This window comes from Diadema antillarum, unplaced genomic scaffold (assembly GCF_040938485.1).
Source record: "Diadema antillarum isolate AM-2024a unplaced genomic scaffold, OU_Dant_1.0 seq00000047_RagTag, whole genome shotgun sequence".
In the NCBI taxonomy this organism is placed as follows: Eukaryota; Metazoa; Echinodermata; class Echinoidea; order Diadematoida; family Diadematidae; genus Diadema; species Diadema antillarum.
In genome coordinates, this window is record NW_027271156.1 from 428583 (window position 1) to 454247 (window position 25665).

The following is a 25665-nucleotide window of genomic DNA, read 5'->3' on the forward strand; positions in this document are numbered from 1 at the left end:
TTTTCTTTCCGTCCATGATATTTTCAACATTCGCCTGTAGCACCACATCTCGAAACTTTCTATTCTGTGTCTCATCGGCTTATTAACTGTCAATGTCTCGGCGCCGTATGTCATAGCTGACCATATGTATGTCTTCAAGAACCGTTTCCTTGTGGCGATGGACAATTTGCGGTTCGTCATCACCTTGCGCATGTTCTGAAACGCTGTCTTTCCAATGCCAATTCTACGCTTGATTTCTTGTTCTGAGCGGCTGTCTGAAGTCAGCAGGCTACCGAGGTAATTGAAAGATGACACCTGCTTCAGTTCTTGTCCATTTATCATTATCGAACATCGAGGTGGCTGCGCAGTTTTGCTGAAGACCATGGTTACTGATTTCGCGATGTTAATCGATAGCCCCTTTTCCTCGCTTGCTCTGGAGACAACATCCATCAATCCCTGCAACTTCTCTGCACTGTCAGCTAGAATCACCGTGTCATCGGCGTACCTCATGTTTGTGAGTTGACCGCCTCCGATTGCAAAGCCAGGTAATTCGTCCAATTGTCGCATAATTGACTCTGTGTATAAGTTGAACATGTATGGCGAACCAACACATCCTTGTCGCACACCTCGCTCAATATCCTGCCAATCGCCAACTTCTCCATCATGCTGTACCGCAGCTGATTGCCTCCAGTACAGGTCTGCCAACAAGCTTTTATCTTCGTCATCAATGTCTAGCTTGTCGAGTGTCTTGAACAATTCTTCATGTTTAACCTTATCAAACGCCTTCGTGTAGTCGATAAAACATACATACAGATGTTGCTGCTTCTCTATAGCTCTTTCTACCAAGCGGCGAATGACGAAGATCGCATTCCGTGTTCCTCTGTCTGGAACAAATCCATATTGCTGCTGTGAAATCTCATTGCATGTTCGACCTCTTATCCGGTTTATTAGCAAACGAACAAGAATCTTGGTTAGATGGCTCATCAAACTGATGGTTCGGTGTTCCTCACATTTGGTAGTTCCTGCTTTCTTCGGTAGAGCAATGAAGATTGATCTACACCAGTCGTCTGGTATATGTCCTTCCCGATATACTGCGTTCATCATCTCTGTGACCGTGTCAAGGATTTCGTCTTCTGATGCTTGTAGCATCTCTACCAGTATACCATCCGGTCCTGCAGCCTTTCCGGAAGCGCTCTTCCATATCGCATTTCTGACCTCATCTTTGGTGAATTCCAGCTTCCGACGTTCTCCTGCATTTTCATCCCCATATGTAGGCTGCGGACCTCTATTGTCAGCGAATAATTGGCCTACGTACTCTCTCCATCTGTCTGATATTGCCGTTTTTCCATCAAAATTTCACCGCTGTTATCTTGCAGGCAACCGCCGGCAGCTGACCTTTTCCGCTTACTAGTCACTTTCTGGATGGAGCTGTGCATGTCGTTATACTTCTTCTCTTCTTCCAGTCTCTGGATGTGATCACATTGTGCGTTCAAAAATTCCTCCTTTGCCCTTCGGCACTCGTATCGCACTTATATATACCATATATATATATATATATATATATACATATATATATATATATATATATATATATAGGATAAATGGGATACGCAATAATGATATTAATAAAAGCTCAAATAGACAACGCAAGGAAACAACTTTGGAATAATAGGAGCATCAAAATGATGAACTTTCAATTAGAGACAACATTTGACAGTCAATAAGCCTGATTTATAATTATGTGTGTGTATCTTCCTAAGAAATTGTAGTCTCCTAGATTGGACAAAAGAAGAGAGAATAATTACAGACTATCTTTATAAAAATTATGATAGGGCAGGTCACACAAATGGTAATCATGGAAGACCACTTGCTTTTTCACTCTCTTCCTTCCTTCCTTCAAAAATGATGTCTTACTCTCTAGGTTATTGATTGGAAGTCAATCTATGAGATTAGGGACAAATCCAAAATTAAACTTATTTTGGATTTGCCCCTCACCTAGATCTACAAGTGCATGTAAGTTTATGTGTTGCCTGAGAGAGTAATCTTTCTTCTTCCTACCTTCATTTCATTTGTTGGCTTAAAACAAAACCGGAGGCATAAGCATGTTTTATTTTTCGTTACCATAACGTATTTCTTTTCCGTTTATACTTCTGCACAGCACTATTCAGTTACCTTAATATCAATTTAAAACCTCTTTTCTCCTTTTTCTGTGAAACTGCACCTCTTACATATTTCATTTTTAAACTACTTTTTGAATGGGTCCAGACTGTGTGATTTTAACAAGTTATACATTATGTTATAGCTTTAGAGCGTTAATACTCTTTGAAAGCTGTAAAAAATGGAGATATTTTGGTTACATTTTGTGGGTTTTGAGCTGGGCGGTCACATAAGTAAAAGCTTGTGTGAACGTGTGCGCGCACGCGCGCGTGTGTGAATGTAATAGATAATTTGTTACAAAAGTTATATGATTTTACTTTATGTGTCCTGAAATGGACATGTGACTCTTTTGCGCAGTGGTATGCTGATGTCAAGAGCATAAAAAGTATATTATGGACGAAATTATGCGCTATAATCAAAGTTGTATTTATTATGCACCTTCAACTACAATAATTACTACTTATATAGTAATATTACCACCACTACTAACACTGTCATTACTACGAAGTACAACAGTTACTACCTTAATACACTCCTATTATTACTTTTAGTGCTGCCATTCAATTGGTAGACTCAGGGTTTTGAACATGAATTCCCAACAAACATTTCTTATTTGTCGATGGACACGATAAGATTGAACCCGGCCTCTATCATCTAGTCAAGATAAACCTCGATTTCACATTTCATGAAAGAAAAAAATATTTTTCATGGATTTAGAGAAGTGTTATATTCTCCCATATTTTATTTCATGGTGGTCGCTAGGCATGCAGAAGAACTTTTCATCCCCTCCTCCATAATCATCTCGATTTCAGATATTTATGCTTTATGTTAAAGACATGAAATTAAACTTATTAAGATTAAGTGCAAAAACTATGCTTTTTCAATATGGACCTCCTGTCCACCCACTCTTTCTCAATTTCACATTCGGTGTCGCAGACATGTCTTGCGGTTGAGATTTCATTTTTAATAACATTGTTGTTGTTTTTGTTGTTATTATTATTCGTTTGTGGGTATGGCCCTTTCATTATGATCAGGAATAGGCGTAAGAATGATCATATCGGCAGCAATATTGAGCAGCAAGTTTCAGTGTCTTGACTTTCAGTAGAAGTGATTGTTTGATCCTGGTAGGCGGCAGCAAGGAAACAACAGAATAATAATAAAAACCGTTTTACTGCACAATTTTCAAACTGCCAGCAGTCGCGTTATCTCCTATAGTCACATACTCTACAGTATTTCTACCGGTAGTTTACTCTTAAACAGATATGATGGCACGCCTCCTTCGGGAATTGTCATGCACTCGCAGTCTCGAGGATAGCATCGACAGGAAACCTTATAAAACAGAAATGGGAAACAGACAAAGATTTTAGATCATTGAAAGAAAATGCATACATAATACAATTAATGTACTAGATACTAATTGGTAATCAAACAGTTATGAAATAGTATGAATAAGAAGAGAAAAGTGTAAATGGCACGCCGTTACCATAATAAATAGCCACATGTAATGATTCTATAACAAAAGTGTGCCGTGAACAGAACAGAACCTTTCAGTACAAATACATATTAATAACTGACAAACAGGCTTAAAAAGTGTAACATGGGTAACGTGTATATTGACCACCTGCCGCTACATAGTAAAATGTGTGTGTGCACACATTGTAGGGAAACATGCACCAAGATGTATGGAAACACCAGGTGTATTGGGGGGAAAAAGCAAATGTATTAAGTTTATTTACAAAAAGTAAACGAACCGCCCAGATATTCGGAGATTTTTGGATAATTTGATTTTTCACTAAAATAGACGAATTGACCAAAATGACTTATTCACTATTCCAATTAGATGATAAAAAATATTAAATTTCACCCTCCTACAATTTTGCATTCTTTATTTTCTAGCGTTAAATAGTAATACAACTAGTCCATGAAAACAATTTGAGTCTCTGTCTCATTACAAGAAGAAAATACAAAATCGAATCCACTTTTCTACTTTCTATTTAAGGAATTTTGCGTGTCAGATCAATAGGTAATTAGCCCACCAGTTGTCTATTTTCTATATTCTTTTTGAAATACAAAATACAAAATTAACCATGAAGTCTTCACACATTTCTCATGGATAGATTATGGACATGGATTACCATTGACGGTTAATAAACCATGACATCAACGTCGAAATCTACGAGTACTCCAAGGAAGGAGAGTGAAAGGAAGCAAACATTCAAATCCGAGTAGTCTACACCGTCGGCGCCACGTTTTCAAAGGGGGGGGGGGGCACATCCGGGTTTAATGAACTAACAAAAAAAAAACACCAAAAGGTCTTCAGCTCATCTTTCCCATTCCACTTCCGGGTTTCGTCACCTGACAAGCAAAAAAGAAAGAAAAAAAAAGGCTTTCAGCGCAACTTCTGGTGCCACTTCCGAGTTTCTACAGCTCACAAGCAAAAAAATAAGAAACAAAAACAAAACAAAAAACAAAACAAAACAAAGCCTTACATCGCTCACATTTCAAGGTTTTTATTTATCTTTAAAAATAAAGTGTTGGGGCCAAAGTGGTGACAACTTATGTCTTTTTTTGAACGGTTCGAAAAAAGAGTGGGGCCGAAAAAAAAAAAGGGGAAAATGCCGAAACGTGGCTTCGCTTTGCCTGTTGCAAACTGCCAAGTGCAACGGATTTCACCATTGCTCAGGGATCCAAGCAGCAATCAAATACATTTCACTGTGAAGACGAGGAAACACATGACGACAGCTAGTCAACAGTGCATATCAGAGAAGTGCCCTGGCAAGTTCTTTCAATTTTGCAATTGGCAAGTAAAATGTTACATTTTGTTTAACTTTTAGCAGTAGCTGATCTAGATACCAAGTGATGAGATCACGATCGAGAAGAGTAATTTTCAAAATAAACAGAAATCAGTAGTTTACGCAGAATGCGAGGAGCAACTTTATCCCATCTTGTGCAAACAACATGATTCTAAGCACTAAGATCAGCATCATTTCCTTTTTTTAAAGGAAAAACCCTTGCTATATCATACATTCAGGAAAAACACCACTTAATATGGATTTATTAAAGATATGTGAAATTGATTATCAATAGTATGCGCGGCGTGGTCAATAAACTTCAAAAGGGCACGAATGGTGATGCGTTTCTGACAAAACCCAAATTGAGAATTTGTAAAAAGATCATGAAAATTAAGAAAATAATTATTAATTGCTCTTCTAATTATCAATTTTTCCAAAATTTTAGTTTAAGATGAAAGCAAAGAAATTGGTCTATAATTACTTAGATCAGAATCATCTCCTTTTTTTTTTAAGGAAAAACCCTAGCTATTTTCATACATTCAGGAAAAACACCACTTAATATGGATTTATTAAAGATATGTGAAATTGGGTCAGAAAATGATGATGTAATTTCCTTTAAAATGAAATTACTTACATGTATATCATCATAATCAACACTTCACTTATTTTACATTGCAGTAACAATATCTATTATTTCATATTCTGTATTTGGAACAAAAGATAGAACTAGAATTGGATTGACCTAAGAATTTAGAAAATTGCGTATTTAACTGTGGTACTTTTTTTCTATCAGATTTTTCCCAATCATTGAAAAAAATAAGAGTTAAAGATATTAACTACATCACTGGGATCTTCAATTAACCTACGAATTAACCCACGAAGCTTGATATAATATGGATAAAGTTTATTTCTGTGTCTTATTATTACCCCATATATTTCTATTCATGCAGATGAATAAGAAGTTAATCTTGCAGTGCAGTTGCAGCTGTGCATTTTGATGTACATACACACAGGCAAGGTGAAGGGCAGGACGAAGTTCCGAAGTCCTCCATCAGCTCTTAGCGAGAAAGAATGTCATGTGTATATGTTTACAAATATAGGAGTTTCTTGAAATTCACTGAACTTCATGAAAGAAACTAAAACACGCGTTAAAAAGCCTTTAAATTTCAAAGGGGTTTTTGAAAATTCTTATTTACCCTGATATTCCAAATAAAAACTGCTTCAGATTCACTATGCAGTGAGACTTCAGGCCTACTTTTTAAACATGTTTTCACTGACCCTATATAGCTACTACATGAATTCGTAGATCTGATTAATGTTTTGAGTAAGTTTTACTGATACTCTTTTTCATCTTTAAAGATGGGCCGTCCCTTTTGCATTCCTTCCCAAATAGCACAGAACATGCTATATTCCACTAGAATGACAAGACTGTTGTAAAGCTGTAACATTTCTGTGATATTATTTTGAAGGTCGTTAGCCGTTAGAAATTCAAATAATGCACCAAACGCTCACCGTATAACGTATTCTTTGTACGAGACACAACTACATACTAATCTTCCCGTTGTTGTAATATGATACTTATACTTCGAAAGATATGCATGTTAAAGCTGTCAGAAAAGAAGAATTCACTAGCTTCTTTTACTTCGTTATCTATGGCAAATAACAACACACCACTTACACGAACTACATAAGTGCATTACACCGGTCTGCAAAACTAGACTAGTAGGTTAGATTTGTAATTTTTTCGTAGTATGAAATAATTATTCGAATAACGGTCAATTTAAGTTAACAAATAAAGACTCTCTTGTCGAGTTCAAAATCTACAGGAGGTTTCCAAGCAAATAGTGTTCTCACCAATTTTATTTTCTTTTTTTAAAAGCATGCAAAAGGGACGACCTATCTCTAAGAATTTTGACAAATGAATCACATCACACACTTACTTCGATGATAGCATGGTAAGACTGAACAAATTTTCTCTTTAAGAGCAAGATAGAAGTAAAGAAATATAACATTCTTATGATTAGAATATTAATGATTCTTCTCAGTAACATAGTATACATTGTATGAGTTTTAACACAATACAAAATTCTTAGTTCTGTGTCGCTGTCATATCTGGATTTGTTTCACAGTTCTTTCAGAACAGAACTGATCTCCTGCAGTACATTGAAACGTCGAAATGTACCCGAGCATTTTCTTGCAGTAGAACGATCAATGTCAACCGGAACACGTGTTAGTTGTGATGAAAAAGCATGCAGCGGAGATTGCATCAACCTTCTATGCCGTTGACGCCAGCTATACTGCTATTTACAGAAGACTGGACCTGAAGCATGCATACATACACATATAATATGTATGTATATATATATATATATATATATGTTTATGTGTTTGTATGTATGTTTTATATACGTGTATTGTTGATTTATTGTATTATTCTTGAAAGTATTACTGACTACATTGTACCTAAATAGATAACTAAAAGAACCACAATTATGTAAATGTAATAGACATCAAGTTTCTACGAGACCTAATATGTATGATAGAAGGCTCTAAAATTAGGTGATTGAAGGATAATTTGTTTTCCCACATTTCGGACGCTTTCTGGTTGTTGTGTTTTCATTGCGAGAAGCTTTGTCTACCTCGCTTTCATAAGAAAAAATGATAGTTATGTATCTGTGTATGTTTGCATATAAACATGCATGTACTGTATCAAATGATCTTTGATAGTACACACACGCACACACACACGCACACAAACAAACAACTATATATATATATATATATATATATATATATATATATATATAAGTATTATACAGTAAAAATGTACAATGAGGCACCGCTACGTTTTGGACAGGAATACGATATCTTGCACTACACGCACACACACGCACACACATGCATATATATATATATTATGATATGATATGTATTTAGTTACTTAGTTACGTTTCAGGCACGACAGCATACGCATACGCAAAGCACCTTCATGCAGTTGTGCCCAAACATGTTAATACTTATTAAAGGAATCGTTCAGAAAGGGAATGTTTATGGTCTGTTGAGTTTTGTTTTGAAAATTGTACTTTCTTCTATCCTGAGTGTAAATATTTGAAACGAAAAGCATGACAATAGCTCAACATCCGACATCCGTGCTGCCATCCGTGCCTATGGTACATCTCTTTTTATTGAGGTAGGAAATATATGCCTAGGTATGACAATATGTATAATATATATATATATATATATATATATATATATATACATATATAGAGAAAATAAGTTTTCAAAAGTGAATTTTCAAAATAATTCATACTCAGAATTCATTGTCGATGATATATTAATATTCTTCATGTGAAGTATCAAAAATTGCCTACGCCACAAACGAATGATGAGTCGAAGAAGGCATGAAAATTATGCTGATAAGTGGTGGATTTATTTTCATCATTAACAATTCATACTCTTAATTGTTACCTATTTAACATTCATCATCAATTTTGATTACTTTTAAGGCACAAAATATCGAAGAAAAAAAGACATGTATTGTGATTATTTGTGTAATGATCTTCGTCTGTATAACGAAAGAGTTATGCTATGCCATTTCTATGCTATAGCATAAGCGAGAATAAATTGTGATGAGTGCACCCCCTCTTTGTAATTCCACGTCAATACAGTGTCGGTAACTATAATGGCTAAAAAAGTTCGTCGTTTAGCATGATACAAGATGGGAGTACATACAATTGTTTTCGTTGACTACACTTGAAAATATGAGATATTTCTACAAACAGTCTCGAGGTAGTGTTGGAGACACTCGAGTCTCTCGAAAACATTCAGAGCGGAATGCTAAATAGAAGCTATTTGGAGAGGTAAGACATATCACATCGTTATTGTTGGTATCGAATATCAACTTGCCATAATATTTCAATTTTCAATGCCAATTGTTCACTGGTCGAACTGAAATTTTAGATTATAACTGTTTTGGAAGGTAGATTATGGTTGTCATCAAGACATTTTGGGGGAATATCATCTTTATTCACGATGACATTAATTTCTTCTCGGCCTATGTCGTCTTTATTGCATTGTGAGACCATACAGAAATTACATGTTATCTAAAATAAGAGCTTGAGAGCCCCACATGAACGGTGAGGAATGCAATTGACGAGTAGTGACACCTCGTATGTCAAAAGAACACTAGTTTTTCCTATTAAATTGACTTTCTGCTATAAGTTTCAACTTTGCGTTCATAGAGGTTGAAAATCAATATCGACATATCATAATCGGCGAAAAAAAATCAAGTAAGCTTGACAGTGACAAGCAATCAGGTAAAATCACTCCTTAGAATACCTTTAATTGTATATCTTTCCTTAACTAGTCAATCTCGTTTTCAAATTTTTTTTCCAATCTGGCTGGTCGAATTTATTCTTCTGCTTGTTCGGGTTCTACCTCGACCTCGACTTCGGCTTCGGCCTCCTCCTCTTCTACGTCATCCCTGCGTCTGCGACGACGGATTTTGTTCGTGTCCTCGCCTTCCTCTTCTCCAACATCCCTGCGTCTGCGGCGTCGTTTGCCATTGACTTCACGTCGACGGCGCACTTCGACCTTATACATCAAAAAGATATATCATTTTTAAGATTTGAGTGTCACAGTCCTTATATCACGGAGTTGCTTACTGGAGAGTTCGATGCACTTTTCTCCACATAACTCGACGCCATTTTGTGACGCAATAATCATACTTAGAAGCTATTGTCAACAAGAAAGAAAATGCAAGTATTGCTATCTTATTTCACTCCAATTTACTTAGGTGTTTTTTGACGAAAGATATTGCGATCAAAACTCAACCGTACGTTTCTTTTTCGCCTAAAGAAGAAAAAAAGAGATATTGTTTCATGCACCGTGGAAAACAACAATTGGATAAAAGCATCGTTTGATAGGTGCACTAAAAATCGTTGTTCAACAGTTCACGAGTTTTGATATAAAGATAATGCAACTATTCTGTGGTGACGACCAACAACTTTCAAATTACAATAACGACAGGCAACTTTCACAAAATGCAAAGGGATGATGACTTTTGGTATAATATGAGTTATTTCTTCCACAAATAAAGCAAAGGGATGATGGGTTTTTTTTATGACATGAATTGTTTCTTTCAAGAATATTTATCAGACTTACCGGTAAGGCGTCCAAAGCTTGTATGTAGTAGAGTCCATTTGCTGCGAGGTAAAAATATCAAGATAAGAAGTGTCATGATAAATTGACAAGTTGTCCGGGTTCCGTCATCTATACACACTACTGACTAGGAATAATAAAAAAAGAAAAAAGACTTATAATTCGAGCACCCATTGAATTACATAGAACTGGACCTTTTTGTTCATGGTTACCTCTCTTTTATTGTCAGGGAATCTGTCTTAGTAACCGTTATCACTACGTTTACTATCGTTTTACAATTTTCTAGTTATCAATTGAACATTAGAAACTTACTATAGATTACAGCACGACGGAAACGAAAGTTCTTTTTGGGCTTCTGTGGATCGGGTCTACACATATCATATGTTAAATCTCTATACAATTTTCAATGATTATGGTGATATAATGATTATGTCAAATTAATTTCCTGTGTAGTAAAACACGAAAACATGATTAAGAAATAGGACCAGATTTTTCATCACTTTTTTTTTCGTTGGTGTTGTGTCGAAAGCCAATGTGTTTAGCGTGGACTTTCTTACTTTGGAAAAATGTAATTTGTCATACCTCGCATACTAGTATTTTTATTCTCGTTCATCCTTGAAACGATTTGATATCTAGCAGGACAATGGAGTGGATTATGAATTGTCTATCAACATTCCCACTTCGTTAATTAGTACACATGTTCCTTGTTCAACTAAGGAAAGGTGCAATAAAGCATTAATCAAATGATTACTTACCTAGTCCAGTATTAGAGCAATAGTAGCTATAATCGTAGCAGCAGTCGTTGAACCGCTCACACGCCGCATCGCAGTAACAGTCTGATGAACGGCAGTCACTTCCGACACAGTTACATCCAAAGCCGTAGCAACTTCCGTCGTAAGGCATTGGATCTGTGTATGACGGTGCTAGTTTGAAAATCAGACGGAGGAGAATTAATATAGGTGGTAATTCAAAAATCCGTACGTTTACAAGAGCCACGTCTAAATGTTTCGTTGATACTTCGGCAACTGAGGAACTTGGACACTGTTGTTACAAAGTACTGATAATGTTCACATAATATACGCATGCAATGTACGCACGTTAATTAGAATTAAACATCATCAAACCATTGTGCTGAAGAAGAAGGGTTTCAAATACGAGTAGTATTTGTGATAACTGTAATTGTTCACATCCTCACAATTGCCTAGTCCACGAAAGACAGGGAAACATACTGCAGTAGTAATGTTCGTCACTGTTATCGGAACAGTCATTGATCCCATCACATTCCCAGTTGCCTGGTATACATTGTCCGTTGGTACATATGAAGTCCCCGTAATTACAGGAAGAGGCTAGAAAAAAAGAAGGGAACAAGAGAAAATAGATATTTTGATGTGTACTAATACCCATGCGTCTTCTTAATACTTGGGTACCTAAGGGGGGGTCACCGTGCACCCCCCCCCCCCCCCGGACTCCTCGAAACTTACATTTTCAGGATCCTCATGACATACCAAAACATAATCAAGATGTTAACAGGAACGAAAAGTGGCTGTTCTCGGTGAAATTTAATGTATTCTATTGTTTTTCATAATTTCTTATGTATTTCTTTGTTTTTCAACTTTTTCAACTTTTGTTTTTTCTTTGTTTTTCTATTGGAAATTGTCACTGACCACTTTTATACCATAATTAGCACAAAAATAATCAATGAAAGTGATTAATTGTAAAAATAATCAGGTTTTCATGACCTTCATGACAGAGGACCTGTTTTCCATAGGAAATGTACACAAAATCACAAAATTGTGCCCGTTTTGGGGGGACATTCCGTTGCAATAATGGGCGTGACTTCGCAAAAGTATACGCGGATGTTGCAAATTTGGTCTCAAAAGTTGTGCGAGACTTGACCAAACAAAGTCAAGAAGCCTCGCGACAGATTTATGGCGCGAAACTTCGAGGGGGGGGGGGGGTGGTGGACCCCCCCCCCCCGTCCTTTATGTATGAATGTAATATATATGTCCTTACATGTAGGGCTTACATAGTAGGGTACCTAAGGGGGGGGGGGGTCACCATGCACCCCCCAGGACTCCTCAAAACTTACTTGACTTTGTTTTGTTCAAATCTCATGCAACTTCCGAGACCAAATTTGCAACTTCCCCGCATACTTTTGCGAAGTCACGCCCATTTTTGTAACGGAATGTCGTCCCAAAACGGGCACAATTTTGTGCTTTTGTGTACATTCCCTATGGAAAACAGGTGCTCTGTCATGAAAGTCATGAAAACCTGATTATTTTTACAATTAATTACTTTCATTGATTAGCTTTGTGCTAATTATGGTAGAAAAGTGGTCAGTGACAATTTCCAATAGAAAAACAAAGAAAAACAAAAGTTGAAAAAGTTGAAAAACAAAGAAATACATAAGAAATTATAAAAACGATAGAATACATTAAATTTCACCTAGAACAGCCACTTTTCGTTCCTGTTAACATCTTTATTATGTTTTGGTATGTCATGAGGATCCTGAAAATGTAAGTTTCGAGGAGTTCTGGGGGGGGGGGTGCACTCCCCCCCCCCCTTAGGTACCCGACTATAACTTATCTTTCCTCTAGAAGGAGATCTGACTGAATAACAATGCAATAAGACATTTACCGAATAATTACTTACAAATAAAATCTCAGGCAAAACGTAACAATCTGGTATGTAATGTTTGCTATTAATCTTTCTCATCACTATAGAATGTAAAAAGCACTCGGACAAAAATTACAAGGTATCGAGTGGCGGCCAAGATTACATTAATGAAATAATCTTACCTGGTGTAGATGCGTAATAACCTCCACCTGGAGAATGAAAAGAGTAAAAAGCAGGCATCTTAAAAGGGCTGGCACGTTCTTCAAAATAAAGTTTCTTTTCTAATTGAACTGTTGTAGTTTATATAATCTTCCTATATACGATAATTTCACAGAACTACATGTACATCTATATTGTATTGTTTTCTTTCAAGCTCAAATCGAGATACTCGAACAGTTATTTATCACCAATTATAATAGTTTTGATTTTAGTTTGAACTGTACATTATTACAATATTCTTGCAAAATATTCAAAATATTAAAAAGAAATTATGTTCAAAAACTCTCTGTGACCACTATGTATTGTATTGAATGTATATCATTTTGTTTATTTCCTTTCCAACAAATAATATTGTTTGCAATTAACGTTTGAATAACACAATGCTTCGATGTAACAAATATGAATTACCGCATCCATATTCGTCACTGTAATCGGAGCAATCATTCCATCCGTCGCATCTCCACGAATATGGAATACACTGCCCATCGGAGCACTGGAATGAATCGCCGCCGCAGTAGACTGTGTCGAGGATTGACAGCGAAAGCATATTTAGAAACGGCAATAAACTGACATGCATCAACCAACATTTCCGATTCAATCGAAAGTTTCCTACTAAAAGCACCACAAGTCGTATTATATCTATCAAAGAGATGGTATAAAGAGAATTAACATGAAAGGAAGAAGCTTATTGAGTGCAGCATCCGACAATCCCATGTCGAAAGAAAGTTTCGAAATCTATTTTTCTAATTCGCCAACTTGCCGGATGGGCACAAGAAAAAAAAACAACAACAGCACAGCATATATATATATATACATATAATATTATATGTACACACACACACACACACACACACACACACAATCCCGGCAATAACAACGCACAATGACTACACTCTTTCAGAATCATAGTTCGCATAAACCTATTATTCCATGTCATTACAATACTTGGAGTCCTCAATAAATTTCTCTTTGAAGCAAAACTCCTCATTCGATTTAATCATAAGTAACAACATATATAGACAAATCTTGAAGTGACGTAATGCCTTGCAATTTGAACAAATGGGGAACCATGACTTTCTCAGTTAAAGAATAACCCCATCCATCGTAACTGTTGGATCACATCATATACACGAAAACCTCCCATTACAGTTTAGTAATCTCGTTTAATGAAACTGAGCATAGAAATGATTTTTTTATTAAGTGGAGGCTTTGATAAAGATTTTTTTATCAGTGAATAATTATCTTACTTGGTGTATCCAAATTCGGGAGGTCACGGGCTGGGAAAAGTACGTAATACTTTTTAGAGTATGTTCTTTTCTGGATAACGATTACATTGCATTGCTTTATTTCATGAAAAACCAGAAAATATTGCACTTAGCTTTGATCGTGCAATTATTTCCTGGTATCCCATTCATTGCAATCCGGGGAGGTGTTTTCATCAACGTTTGTCAGCGTTGACAATTTCAGCAAAATCCTTGGTTTTGACTGGCTGAGATGCTCTGGTCACTGACTGTTACTATGGTGATTCAAGTTGTCAGCGCTGACAAACGTTGATGAAACACCCCCCAGGTCAACATACTAGGCGCGGTCAGACTGGCAAAAGATCAAGAAGTTTAAGATCGAGAAGTTTGGGCCATTGGTGCGCAAGCAAGATTGCGCCGTCCGATGGCTAGTGATTGTGACGTAACAATGCGCATCTGTAAATGACAATGGCCTCGCGCTTCGGCACTGTCCGAATCGAGAAGTTTGCGGTCACACTGGCAAAACTTCGAGATCGTAAAGACCGCGATCTTAAACTTTTCGATCTTTTGCCAGTCTGACCGCGCCGTTAGTAGCATGTTAGCATGATATAAATAGCATTATACGTACCGTAAAAAAAAAAAAACATTTTGAAACTGTAACCGTTAGTAACAGACAAATTTATCATACAAGCATTAGAATTTCGTTAATGTGTCCCCACTTATAAAAAAAGAAGAATAGAAAGCAACCATATTATCATGAATAAATGCTTATAACAAAAATTAATTCCATGAAAGCTTCTGGATTCATACCTGGTGTTGAGTATCCTCCTGTAAAGATGGTGAACAATTACAAAATAAAAAGTAATAAATATTTCAAAAATAGTGTTTAAACACAGATAGCCATCAGCTGATAAATGTCATCTTTAAGTAAATACACTTATGTATTCAATAAAAACAGAAAATGCCAACTGATGTTGACTTTAACTTGCGTCCAACACATATTAAGTGCCCTTTAAACATGTCATGGCGGTCAGTATTAACCATCGTCTACACCTTAATCATAACATAATACAATGATCAAAACAATGAAACACCTCCAATGATTGCAATCAGGGTACCAAATACATCAACTACACAACATGCACGGCATGCAGCCAACAACTATACCTTTATCGCTACTATAACAACATTGCCGAATTGTTCTCTTAATTTCAAAGTAGATTATGAAATAATCAAACTCTTTTAAAATATTTGTAACCATTTTCTGAGGATACTAGGAATTGATCGTAGAAACTGTTCAGCGCCTGAAAGTTTCCGTAGGCAATGAATCGACAATGCAGATCCAATGCAATCGCATTTTATGTTCAAGAACACCTCATACTTGCAATAAAACAGCTGTCATTCGTATTTACATCGAAAACAGTACGGCAATGTTGAATTTCATTTTCAAGTGTCTTTTGTCCTAGCAAATGAAAGGGAGACAATACAATTTTGGTCTTGGCAAGCTTTCGGGGAAGAAAAAAAGAAAGAAAGAAAGAACGAAAGAAACCCTTTGTTAGAAACTGGAGAAATTGACATCATGGGTGTCACTTCATTCAAAAATTGTTCAGTTACCATTGAAGATTAAAATAGAAAGATGTCATTGCCTTTCAGAGTGGAACACTGTGCCATGGTGAATAAGACTCTTGACAATTAATTCCAAAAGTAAAATCTCGTTAGTGTCTGCAGCCTTGAACAAAAAGTTTTGTTTATCAACATGCATGGGTATCTGGAAATAATAATTGGCTACATTGCAGGATAAAGAAGACTGTTTTAAACATTACTTGTGTAACAATGTCATGAAATGAATAAGTAACATTCTTAGAAATCTTCTTATGCATTGAATTCTGAAGAAAAAAAATATAATGTTTACCAAGTGTTAATTATAAAAGAGTCAGGACATATAGCAAATCTCAACGTGAAAGAAAAATAGTTTTCTCAATCAGACAGGTAAATACAAGAATTGAAAGAAGTAACAGGGATGGTTATGATGGCTAACTTACCACAGTTGTTTTCGTCGCCACCATCGGAACAGTCAACGATATCATCACATTCCCAGGAGTCTGGTATGCACTGGCCGTCGTTACATTGATATTCCCATGAATTACAATGATTATAGCCTGAACATAACGTTAAAGCATAAACTCAAATTAACTTTTCGGATGACCATTTCCCGATGGAAAGTCATGGGTTATGTAACTTTTAACAAACTCACTCATTACGAGAGCCGCAACCGAATGGATATTGCATTATGTACTACAATTGTAGCTAGACAAAACAGATTGCTCATGTTTTGCTATTTTCCATAAGCCATTTTACAGCTTTTCTACAATTTTACAAACAAATTCTGAATGTTCAGAAAAGAGTTTTGAAGGCCAATTTTTCTTGTCTTCCATTCTGTCTTCGTATCTTTGTACCTTTTTTATGCTTTTGGTTTTCGTTTCATATTACATTAGTTTTTATGTCGACCGATAGGACCAATACTTCCACTGATATACAATTGATACATCATTATCTGTTACCTCATTCATTAAAATCAAATCTAAAGAACATACAAGTTAATGTGATATAGCGTGATATAACACGATATTACGTATACCATAGGTGATGCAAAGTGTATCTACATACCTGGTGTTGTGTATCCCCCTGTGAAGAGAGAGAAAAATGAATTACGAAATGAAAAAGAATTAGTACATGGTTTTAAGTCACAGATAATATTTGACTTTTTGTCATTTGTCATTACATTCCAACGGACATGCGTATACAAACAGGGAATGAGAAGCAGTTATTTTCCTAAGCTTCCGTTCCAGTTCTCACTTAAAATCTACAAAGTTATAATGATGGTAATAATCTTTAAAACACATAGACAAAAATATAATCTTGAAAAGCTCTTCGTTTCAAAGTAGTATCTTAAAGGGATGGGATATTTTGGGATTAAAGGGATATTTTGAACAGTTATAAGAATTGTTGATTCTTTATTGGTTGCAAAGAAGTGTAAAATCCAACCTTATATTCTATTGGAATTACAGCTAAGCGGCTCCATCCATCCACTACCTCTCGTGTCCTTCTATTTTTTTTTTTGTCTCTTATCTTCACACCACGCATTAAGCTGCTTTCTCCCCCCCCCCTCTCTCTCATACACACACACACACACTCACACACACACACACACACACACACACACACTCACACACACACACACACACACACACACACACACATACTATTTTGTTTCTCTCCTCTCTTTTCCGGCATGACAGCGACTTAGTGTAGTGTAGGGATTTGTTCAGGGTTTTTGTTTCGGATAAGTTAGGTTATAGGTCTTTTTGTCTTAGTTTCTTTGTTTCCTCCATTTTCAATGCTTATCAGTCTATCGATCATATAATTTCTTGTATTACGTGTGGGGGGAATGCAGCCTACAAGCTCAGCTTTTTAGCATTCCTCCCCATTTCCAACATTTTCCTATACCTACAAGTTTTCTGTAAATTTATCCTTTACTTTGTATGATGAAATTTATGCACTGTATTCAATTTTTGTAATATATTTATATGTTTTTGTTGGAAATGAAAAATAAATGAATGAATGAATGAATGAAAAATATTGGTTGAGGTGAGGATTGTTCTTTTAACTTTTTGCAGGATAAAAAGAAATCACTTATAAAATAGCACAGAGCATATACTATCAAAAGAGGAATGCAATAGGTTTATTTGATGAAAATCGCATAAGTAGTGGCTGAGATTTTTAAAAAAAGGTAAAGCAAGCAATCGTAACAAAATTCGGGTCCCACCTTTTTATTAGGATTGCTCTGTTTTGGATTTCTCAGCCATTTGAAAAACCAATTTCCATCAAATAAATGTTGAATTCCTCTTGGAATTACATGCTTTTTCACATTTCATTAGAGTTTTGTAATTATCTCACCAGGAAATGATGGAGAGTGGTGACATTCAATACGCGTCACTCTCATTTAGTTATTGGCATATAGCATCATTTGACAAAATCGCTTCTTGAAATAAACATATTTCTATAAGGGCAAAAAAATGCACTAAAAGTGCCTCACACATATTAAAATGGCCGTCCTCAATCCATTTTTCAATGTTTTCCAATAACGAAACATATTAAAAAGATAACATCGTGACTACATAAACATAGCAGATAATTCAAATCAGAGATAAACATTTAGAACACTCCAAGATAACGATAAAATGCAATCAGCGATTTCCATTATTTCCCAGGCTCTTATAATAATCAGAGTCAGGAAATAAATTCTTTTAGTGAGATTAGTTGTAACACATATTACATATATGCTTTTATTTCATCATTCGTGGATATCCCTACACTGTAGGTATGATTTATCCTGAATTGTAGAGTTCCTTGCTTACCATAACAAATGACGCCAGCGTCCTCCCCATGAACGCAATTGTGCGAGCCAAATCCATTGTGCGCACACTGGTTGATGTCACTCTCGCTGCCAGAGCACTGGACATTGTCCAACCAGATCGGCCCGCTCCCCTCGCCGAAATATGCCGACTGAAGTGCCGAGGTCGCGCCGCTAAACCCGAGCATCCTGCAGATGACATCGGCGTCATTCAAATCCCAGCTATCATCGCATACTGTTCCCCACTGATAATCGACAAAAACTTCCACTCGACCTTCGTTGTAGTTACTTCCATTTCTCAAACGAACTGCATCCACACTTAGAGATGATCCTGTGAGAGTACAGTTGGGGCATTCTCAAGTTTAAGAAAATGTCTTTCTGTTACTTCCTTATGTTAACGATTCATTCATTCAAGCGTATGGTCCTGGTTGATGTCGTTTATTAGCTATTGCTAGTCGGCTAGTGCGAACTACATGGAGTCGGTATCTTTCTCCTGTTTTCTTGTCTGAGCAGGCAGGGGGACCACTTCACCGGGTTAGCACCCTGCTCTTTGCTATGAATGAATGAAGTAGGATCTTTTATGTGCGTGAGTCGTGGCTATTTAAAACTCATACACGGGACCTCCATTTGATGTTCAGTCCGAGGGACAGAATGTTTTGTCCGAGGAGCAGAGTGTCATGCCTCTTGCTAGAAGGCCGTCAGATGGTAAAACGGTCTATCTCGAAAATTGCTGTTCTGAGAAAAATGACTTTAAAGTTTAGAGGTTTGAGCTTTTTTAGGAGATGGGTATAATGCGTTTTTAGCAATGGGACAAGAAGAAGCATATTAAACACTGATAACTGAAAAATTTTGTGCTTATTTCGGGTTTTAATTAATAAATGAGATTTTTGTGCAGATAGACTGTTTAACCACAGCACATATTTACACTCCCGCTACACATCATAAGATGGTAAAATTGTCTATCTTCTAGATAGACCACAAACACTATGTAAACTGGTCTAACTCGAAGATAGACAGCGATGATTTTAAAAATCTCAGTTAAGAAGGTTATATGGTTTATGTAAAAGATAGCTCGTTTTACCTCCAAACGATATTATCGACAATGGGCTAACTCAAATGTAGACTGTTTTACCATCACATCTGAAGGAAAAATACAAAAAAGTACCAAGATAGCGGAAACTATCTCTAAAACAAGACATGATGGGATTTTCTCGATAGCACCATTGGAAGGAGCACCCTCACATGTCCCGGAAAGTGAATTTACCTCAAAAAGTCAAATTTTCGAGTTAGACCGTTTTACCATCTGACGACCGTAAGAGGAGACGGATGCTTACACACAACGTTACTCAGTGAGGGAGTCGATCCGGGGTCGTTTGGATCAGGAGGGAGACCCAAATCACCGCCCTTATATATTATGTACCCTATAATCTTATAATCATCAATGCACCATGATACATCTACACTCAGCAAAAAAAAAAAAGAACACAGTAAACGCTTTTTCAAGTTTATATTTCTCATAGTATATTTTGACTGAAAGCTAAAGTATTATATACCATATTAAAGGTAATTCAATTGGCTATCAACCTGGTAGGTCAACAAAAAGTTAAACTTAACGCATGAGTGAACATCTTTGTTTTTTTCTTCCAGGGCACAAAAGTAAAAATTGCAAAACTGAACAAGTTGTCATTCATGTGTATGTGCTCTCCCATAGAACAATAAGAACAAACAACAGATTTCACACGAAACGAAACATGAATTAAGTTGCAAAAATAAACCTTTGATCTCTATGATATCTTTAAAGCCCAAATGATCAATAAAGGCTAAAATAATGGAGGAAAATAAAGAATCTTATGTCAAATCTAAATTCAAATGAAATTAGAGAAGAAGTAATAATTAACAAAAATGGTAGAAATCTGAGGGGCTTTTTTTCAAATTAGGAAATTGTAAATATTATTTTGTTCTTTAATTTGTCTCATGAATTCTTAACCCACTAGATTAAAATAAGTAAATAAAGAAATTCTGCTTATTTAATCATCTGTATTCGTATTATCCCCTATGTCATTTGAAGTTTGACGTTACGGAAAGTTCTTATTTTCCCCTTTAGTTTCCCACTTTGCTTTTCTTAGAGGTTTTGAAAGCATAAAGAGAAAGGAAACTTGTTTTTGCTATTTCATTCATATCTCTCATTGTGTTAAACTGGTCTCTTGTTGTCAATGTTGTCGTGAAGGACATTTGCAAATGAGAGAGAACATGTCAATTTTTGCAATTTTTAATTTTGTGCCTTGGAGGACGAATACGAATGTGCTCACTCATGCATAAAATTTTCTTTTTAATTAACCTATGAGCTTTAATAGCCAATTTTTACCTTCAATATGGTATATAATACATTGATTTTCATCAAACTCTTCTATGAAAAAATATGACCTCGAAAAAGTGTTTACTTTCTTTTTTTGCTGAGTGTATGACAAAAAGTGGACGGAACATAACGGATAATTTTTGACATGAGAGCTACAATCATCGTTTCCATATGCTGATATGTATGTATGTGTATGTATATGTATATAATACATAATATACGTATATTTGAATACGACCCAAATCTATGGGAGGTCACTTCGAGTAAGCTTTAAAAAAATTAATATCTTTTTTGTTATTTGTCCAATAATATTCTATTTAACTGTGATGGGAAGGCAACATTGTATATATAAATTAGTACATAATATTATCGCAATTAACATTTACGTTAATTGTGGTGAGGTCATTTTGTGTGATTGATTTGCGTCGTTTAAATGGACTTGCGTCGTTCTTTGAATTATAGATAGGATAGGCTGCTATATCAATGGTATGGTAAAAGCAATACATTGTTTTGTTACTATTTTCAGCTTTTAGTCCATATGGCCTACACAAATGTAGTTGTCTACCATAGTATAATGTCCCTCATCACTATACTAATCCATCATGTGTGTGTATCTGTCTGTGTGCACGTCTGTGTGTATACACGGAGCTACAATGTGCATACGTGTATGTATTAAATGTATGGAAATGTCTTCCATCTGTCTCTTATAAGCAATAATTCTGTGAACGATTTAACTAAGGAACCGCAAGAGGTATCCAGTTGAAACCTTGCATACAGATCGACCTCGATTATCCGGCCTTCTTTTATATGGCAATCTCAATTATCCGCAGTGAAGGACTTTTTTTTTTCATCCAAAAATTGAGAAAAAAACAGTGACTTTAAACTCAATGAAAATTTCTACAAAACCCACACGATTTACCTACATATATGAGGTAAAACATGTATTATTTTTACATAAAGATATATTTTATTTTTGTGAAAAAGGGACTACAATTTTGCGCAGGCTAGCATAGATTACACCACCGTTGCGGGGTACGCTACATGCCTAGCTGCCATTGCACTCGGACGGCAGCTTGAACGGCAGCTATATACATTAACATTGTGCCTCCCATATCCGGCCAATTCGCTTATCCGGATGAGTGATGGTCCCGACATGGCCGGACAATCGAGGTCTAACTGTATGCATGAATAAGTGGATAAAGCTATCTCCATCAACTCATGGTTGCACATACCAATTAAAGGTCAAGGTTCAAGGTCATCGGTCAAGTTTAAAGTGCAAAATGTCACCATTTTCCCCTTGTCTCTGCAGTGCAGGAAAGTATCTTCATAAAGTTATAATACACACGTATTACTAAACACCAGTTCTCTAAATCTTTTTGGCCATTTGTTCAAAAGTAAGGTTAAAAATGCTGTCATTTAACTAGTTGCTCTATATTCTAAAATGGTTTGATTGCTACACATCTAGTTACTCCTGAATTCAGATCATACATAGGCTTTAACATTTCTCCACATGATTTCCAATAATTTTGTGTTATTCAAATTCCAAGAACGTTTATCCTATGCAACTTTTGTACCTTTCCCCACTGCTCTAAAGTCTTTAGCTAATATTTTTCTTCTATTCTACCTAATGTCTTTGTTTTTCCCCAACCTAACTTCTCATCACTGTCCAGGAAGTCATGTTCATTTTGGCCCGAATTCACGAAGATGGTGCAAATGAAACGACGGTTTAAACGATGGACAAAAACCATGGAGCGCCAAGTGCCGCATGGAATATTTCGTTACAAAATCAGTCATTTCGTCGATGAAATGATTATTTTGTAAAGAACTGACAACATTTTGGACGAAATGGTCATTTTGTCGACGAAATTACTGACTTCGTAACGAAATATTCCATGCGACACTTGGCGCTCCATGGTTTAATTTGGTCAAAAATTGGACTTGGGTCGTTCTTTTAATCAGGTCTTCATAATCAATATATATATATATATATATATATATATATATATATATATATATGTGTGTGTGTGTGTGTGTGTGTGTGTGTGTGTGTGTGTAATACATTTATTTATAGATACATAATGAAATTATGCTACAAAGTCATTTCAAATTTTTATGATGATCCAAATGGAGATGTTTATGGCTGAATATTCATTTTCAACAAGCATGGACAGATAGTATTTGTGAGTGAAAAGGAATCCCGGAGTCACCCACTGGTTTTCTAATAACCTTCTTTACTCTTCTCACATAATATCTGAAAATATGGAATATGCTATAACACTGCATGAGACGTATTCAGTATACATCGTAATGTAAAGCTTTATAATGTGACGACTTTTAACCAACATAGAAACAGATTACTAAACAAAGTGTGGTGAGATATTTTATAATTTCATTCCAGAGGGGAAAAATATATGTGTGTGTGTGTGTGTGTGTGTGTGTGTGTAATAGAAGGCAACCCTCCTATTCTTAAAGAGCTCTGCAATAAGGGATTCCATATAATTAGGTACAAAATCGTCATACCTGGTGTTGTGTATCCCCCTGTGAAGGTGATAAACAACGGAATACACAGTTAGTACATGTTTGTTTGTTTTTTAAGTTGGACAACCATTGGCTTATAGATGGCATCGTGATATTAATAATGGACATATGAATACAAACAAGATAGGAAAAACAAGTGTTGACATAAGCTTCCGTTGAAACTTGAAACCACACTAAGACAAGTAATGCCGATCAAAGGTTACTATAACTTACAACTCAACCATACCCTAAAAATAAGAATAATACAACTTGAATAACTTAAGTTCTTCGTTTCACGACTACTTAATGTTGTTCGATTTTTTATGAGATTTGGCTTGCTAGGGAGGAACCAAATGTATAACAATGTGATTTAAGTTGATAATAGTCAAGTAAGTTTGAATTAAATTCAAATGCATACAGTGTCCAAATCATATTCAGTGTCTTTCAGTGTTACTATTAGGGCATTATATTGTCCATTGGGCCGTGAAGAAAACCCCTGAAATTATCAAGAGAGGTTGATAGTAACAACGTTTTCTATTTTTTGAAAATGAGAAAAGCAAGTTCTAAAAGACACCTCAAAGTCTTTTCAGTAAACCAAGTACCTTCTTTGCAGGGCTCTGATTAAGAGGTACAGGAAGAAACGGGAGTAGGTAAAAACGCAGGATGGAGTATTAAACGACTTCGTTCAATAATCTTCGTCCTCCGTGTCATATGATATCATAAACCCTATAGGCCTAATTGATATCTGCTAATCATGAATATAACGACATGCATTAAACACAAAGAATTCAACAATAAACAAAGGCATACCTTTAAAAAAATAAAAACAGAGGACTTACAGTAACATCAATAGGATTTTCAAGACTTTGAAGTTTCATGAGTGAAATGCGACACCTACCGCAGTAGTATTCATCGCTGCCATCGGAACAGTCGTTGTATCCATTACATTGCCAATAATCTGGTATACAGTATCCATTGTTACATTGAAACTGCCAGCTTCCACAGTAGTGATAGCCTACAAACAAGAATATTACATGAACCATTGTTTTCAAGGTTACCGAGAGTTGCTTATTATCATTCTTTTAAAAAAAGTAGTCAGGTATCAACAATTGTTTATCTCTAATAATCTATTTCTGTATCCGAGGAATAAGAAATAGTATGATATCACCCATCATCAAGCCAATGTATCACAATGTAACAATCTGTAACATGAATACGTTATCTAAAAAGACGTGATTGGATGAAAGCACGAAAACGAAGTTTTAGAGGGAGACAAATTGAAAATGTCAATGTGATTGGATCTCAACATTATGTGACACGGCCCCTTTCAAGCAAAATTAAAGAAGACAAGCGTCTAATCCCAGATGAGGTTGAATTGTAAAGTCTATAGTTGCTATGGAAATCGTCATACCTTGTGTTGTGTATCCCCCTGTAAAAATAATGAAGAAGGATCACGGAAAACAAAATAGTTGGTACATAGTTTTGGAACTTGTAACATTTTGCTGATATCGGTTATCGTTGAAAAAACACTACGTGCGCAACTGTTAGACAAGTAATGACGGTAAATGATTACTATTACTTACAATTTGATAATCAGAAAGCATTTACAAAAAGCAACAAAGCGTTTCTAGATAAACCTTGCAAAACGACACAAAATTCTAGTGGCAGTTTTACTTTCGGAAAAGAACCAAGCAATCTGCGCCACTTACGACAATTCATAACAAAGTGTGGAATAGTGAATTAAAGGTCAAAGTGAATTATGAATTACTGAAATACTGAACTATTTTGGCAAATAACTTCAAATTCTTGTAAAAAAGTATACTACCTAACGGGTTCGCGTTGGCCATGGATCGACAATGCGGATTCAACTGCAATAACATTTTATATATGTTCATCAAGAACATCTTGCATACTTGCAATAAAACCGCACGAAAAATAATGTACTATTTTAAGATTATATTTATTCTAACTGCAAGAAAGATTACAAATTAATATTTATAGTCAAAAGCGTACATAGATACTATTTTCAAGATAGATGGGTGCGCCGTGTGTTTTGAAATCATAAACCCTTATCTTTTTCTGCTAATGATGAACAGCAAAACGTGAACAATACGACTGCATTTAACACAAAGAATTCAGTAATAGTCAAAGGCATGCAAAATCATCTTAAAACAGATGAGATAAAGACACATCTGTAGGATATTGAAGATT

The 25665-nt window shown here is 35.8% G+C and overlaps 1 protein-coding gene across 12 annotated transcripts in view; it reads right to left on the minus strand.

Moving 5' to 3' along the window:
* The window catches only part of LOC139725492 (MAM and LDL-receptor class A domain-containing protein 2-like), a 197655-nt gene that overhangs the window by 95355 nt on the left and 76635 nt on the right, over window positions 1-25665 (minus strand). For 11 of the 12 annotated variants that reach the window (XM_071636574.1, XM_071636577.1, XM_071636569.1 and 8 more), the window contains 2 exons: window positions 24866-24883; window positions 24353-24469 (listed from right to left, as the gene is read on the minus strand). In XM_071636574.1, coding sequence (XP_071492675.1) covers window positions 24353-24469; window positions 24866-24883 — 135 coding nt within the window. Of the gene's footprint in view, window positions 1-14977; window positions 14996-16209; window positions 16327-16834; window positions 16853-18585; window positions 18913-23457; window positions 23476-24352; window positions 24470-24865; window positions 24884-25665 lie in introns of all 12 variants that reach the window. The other variant, XM_071636572.1, reaches the window with a different exon arrangement.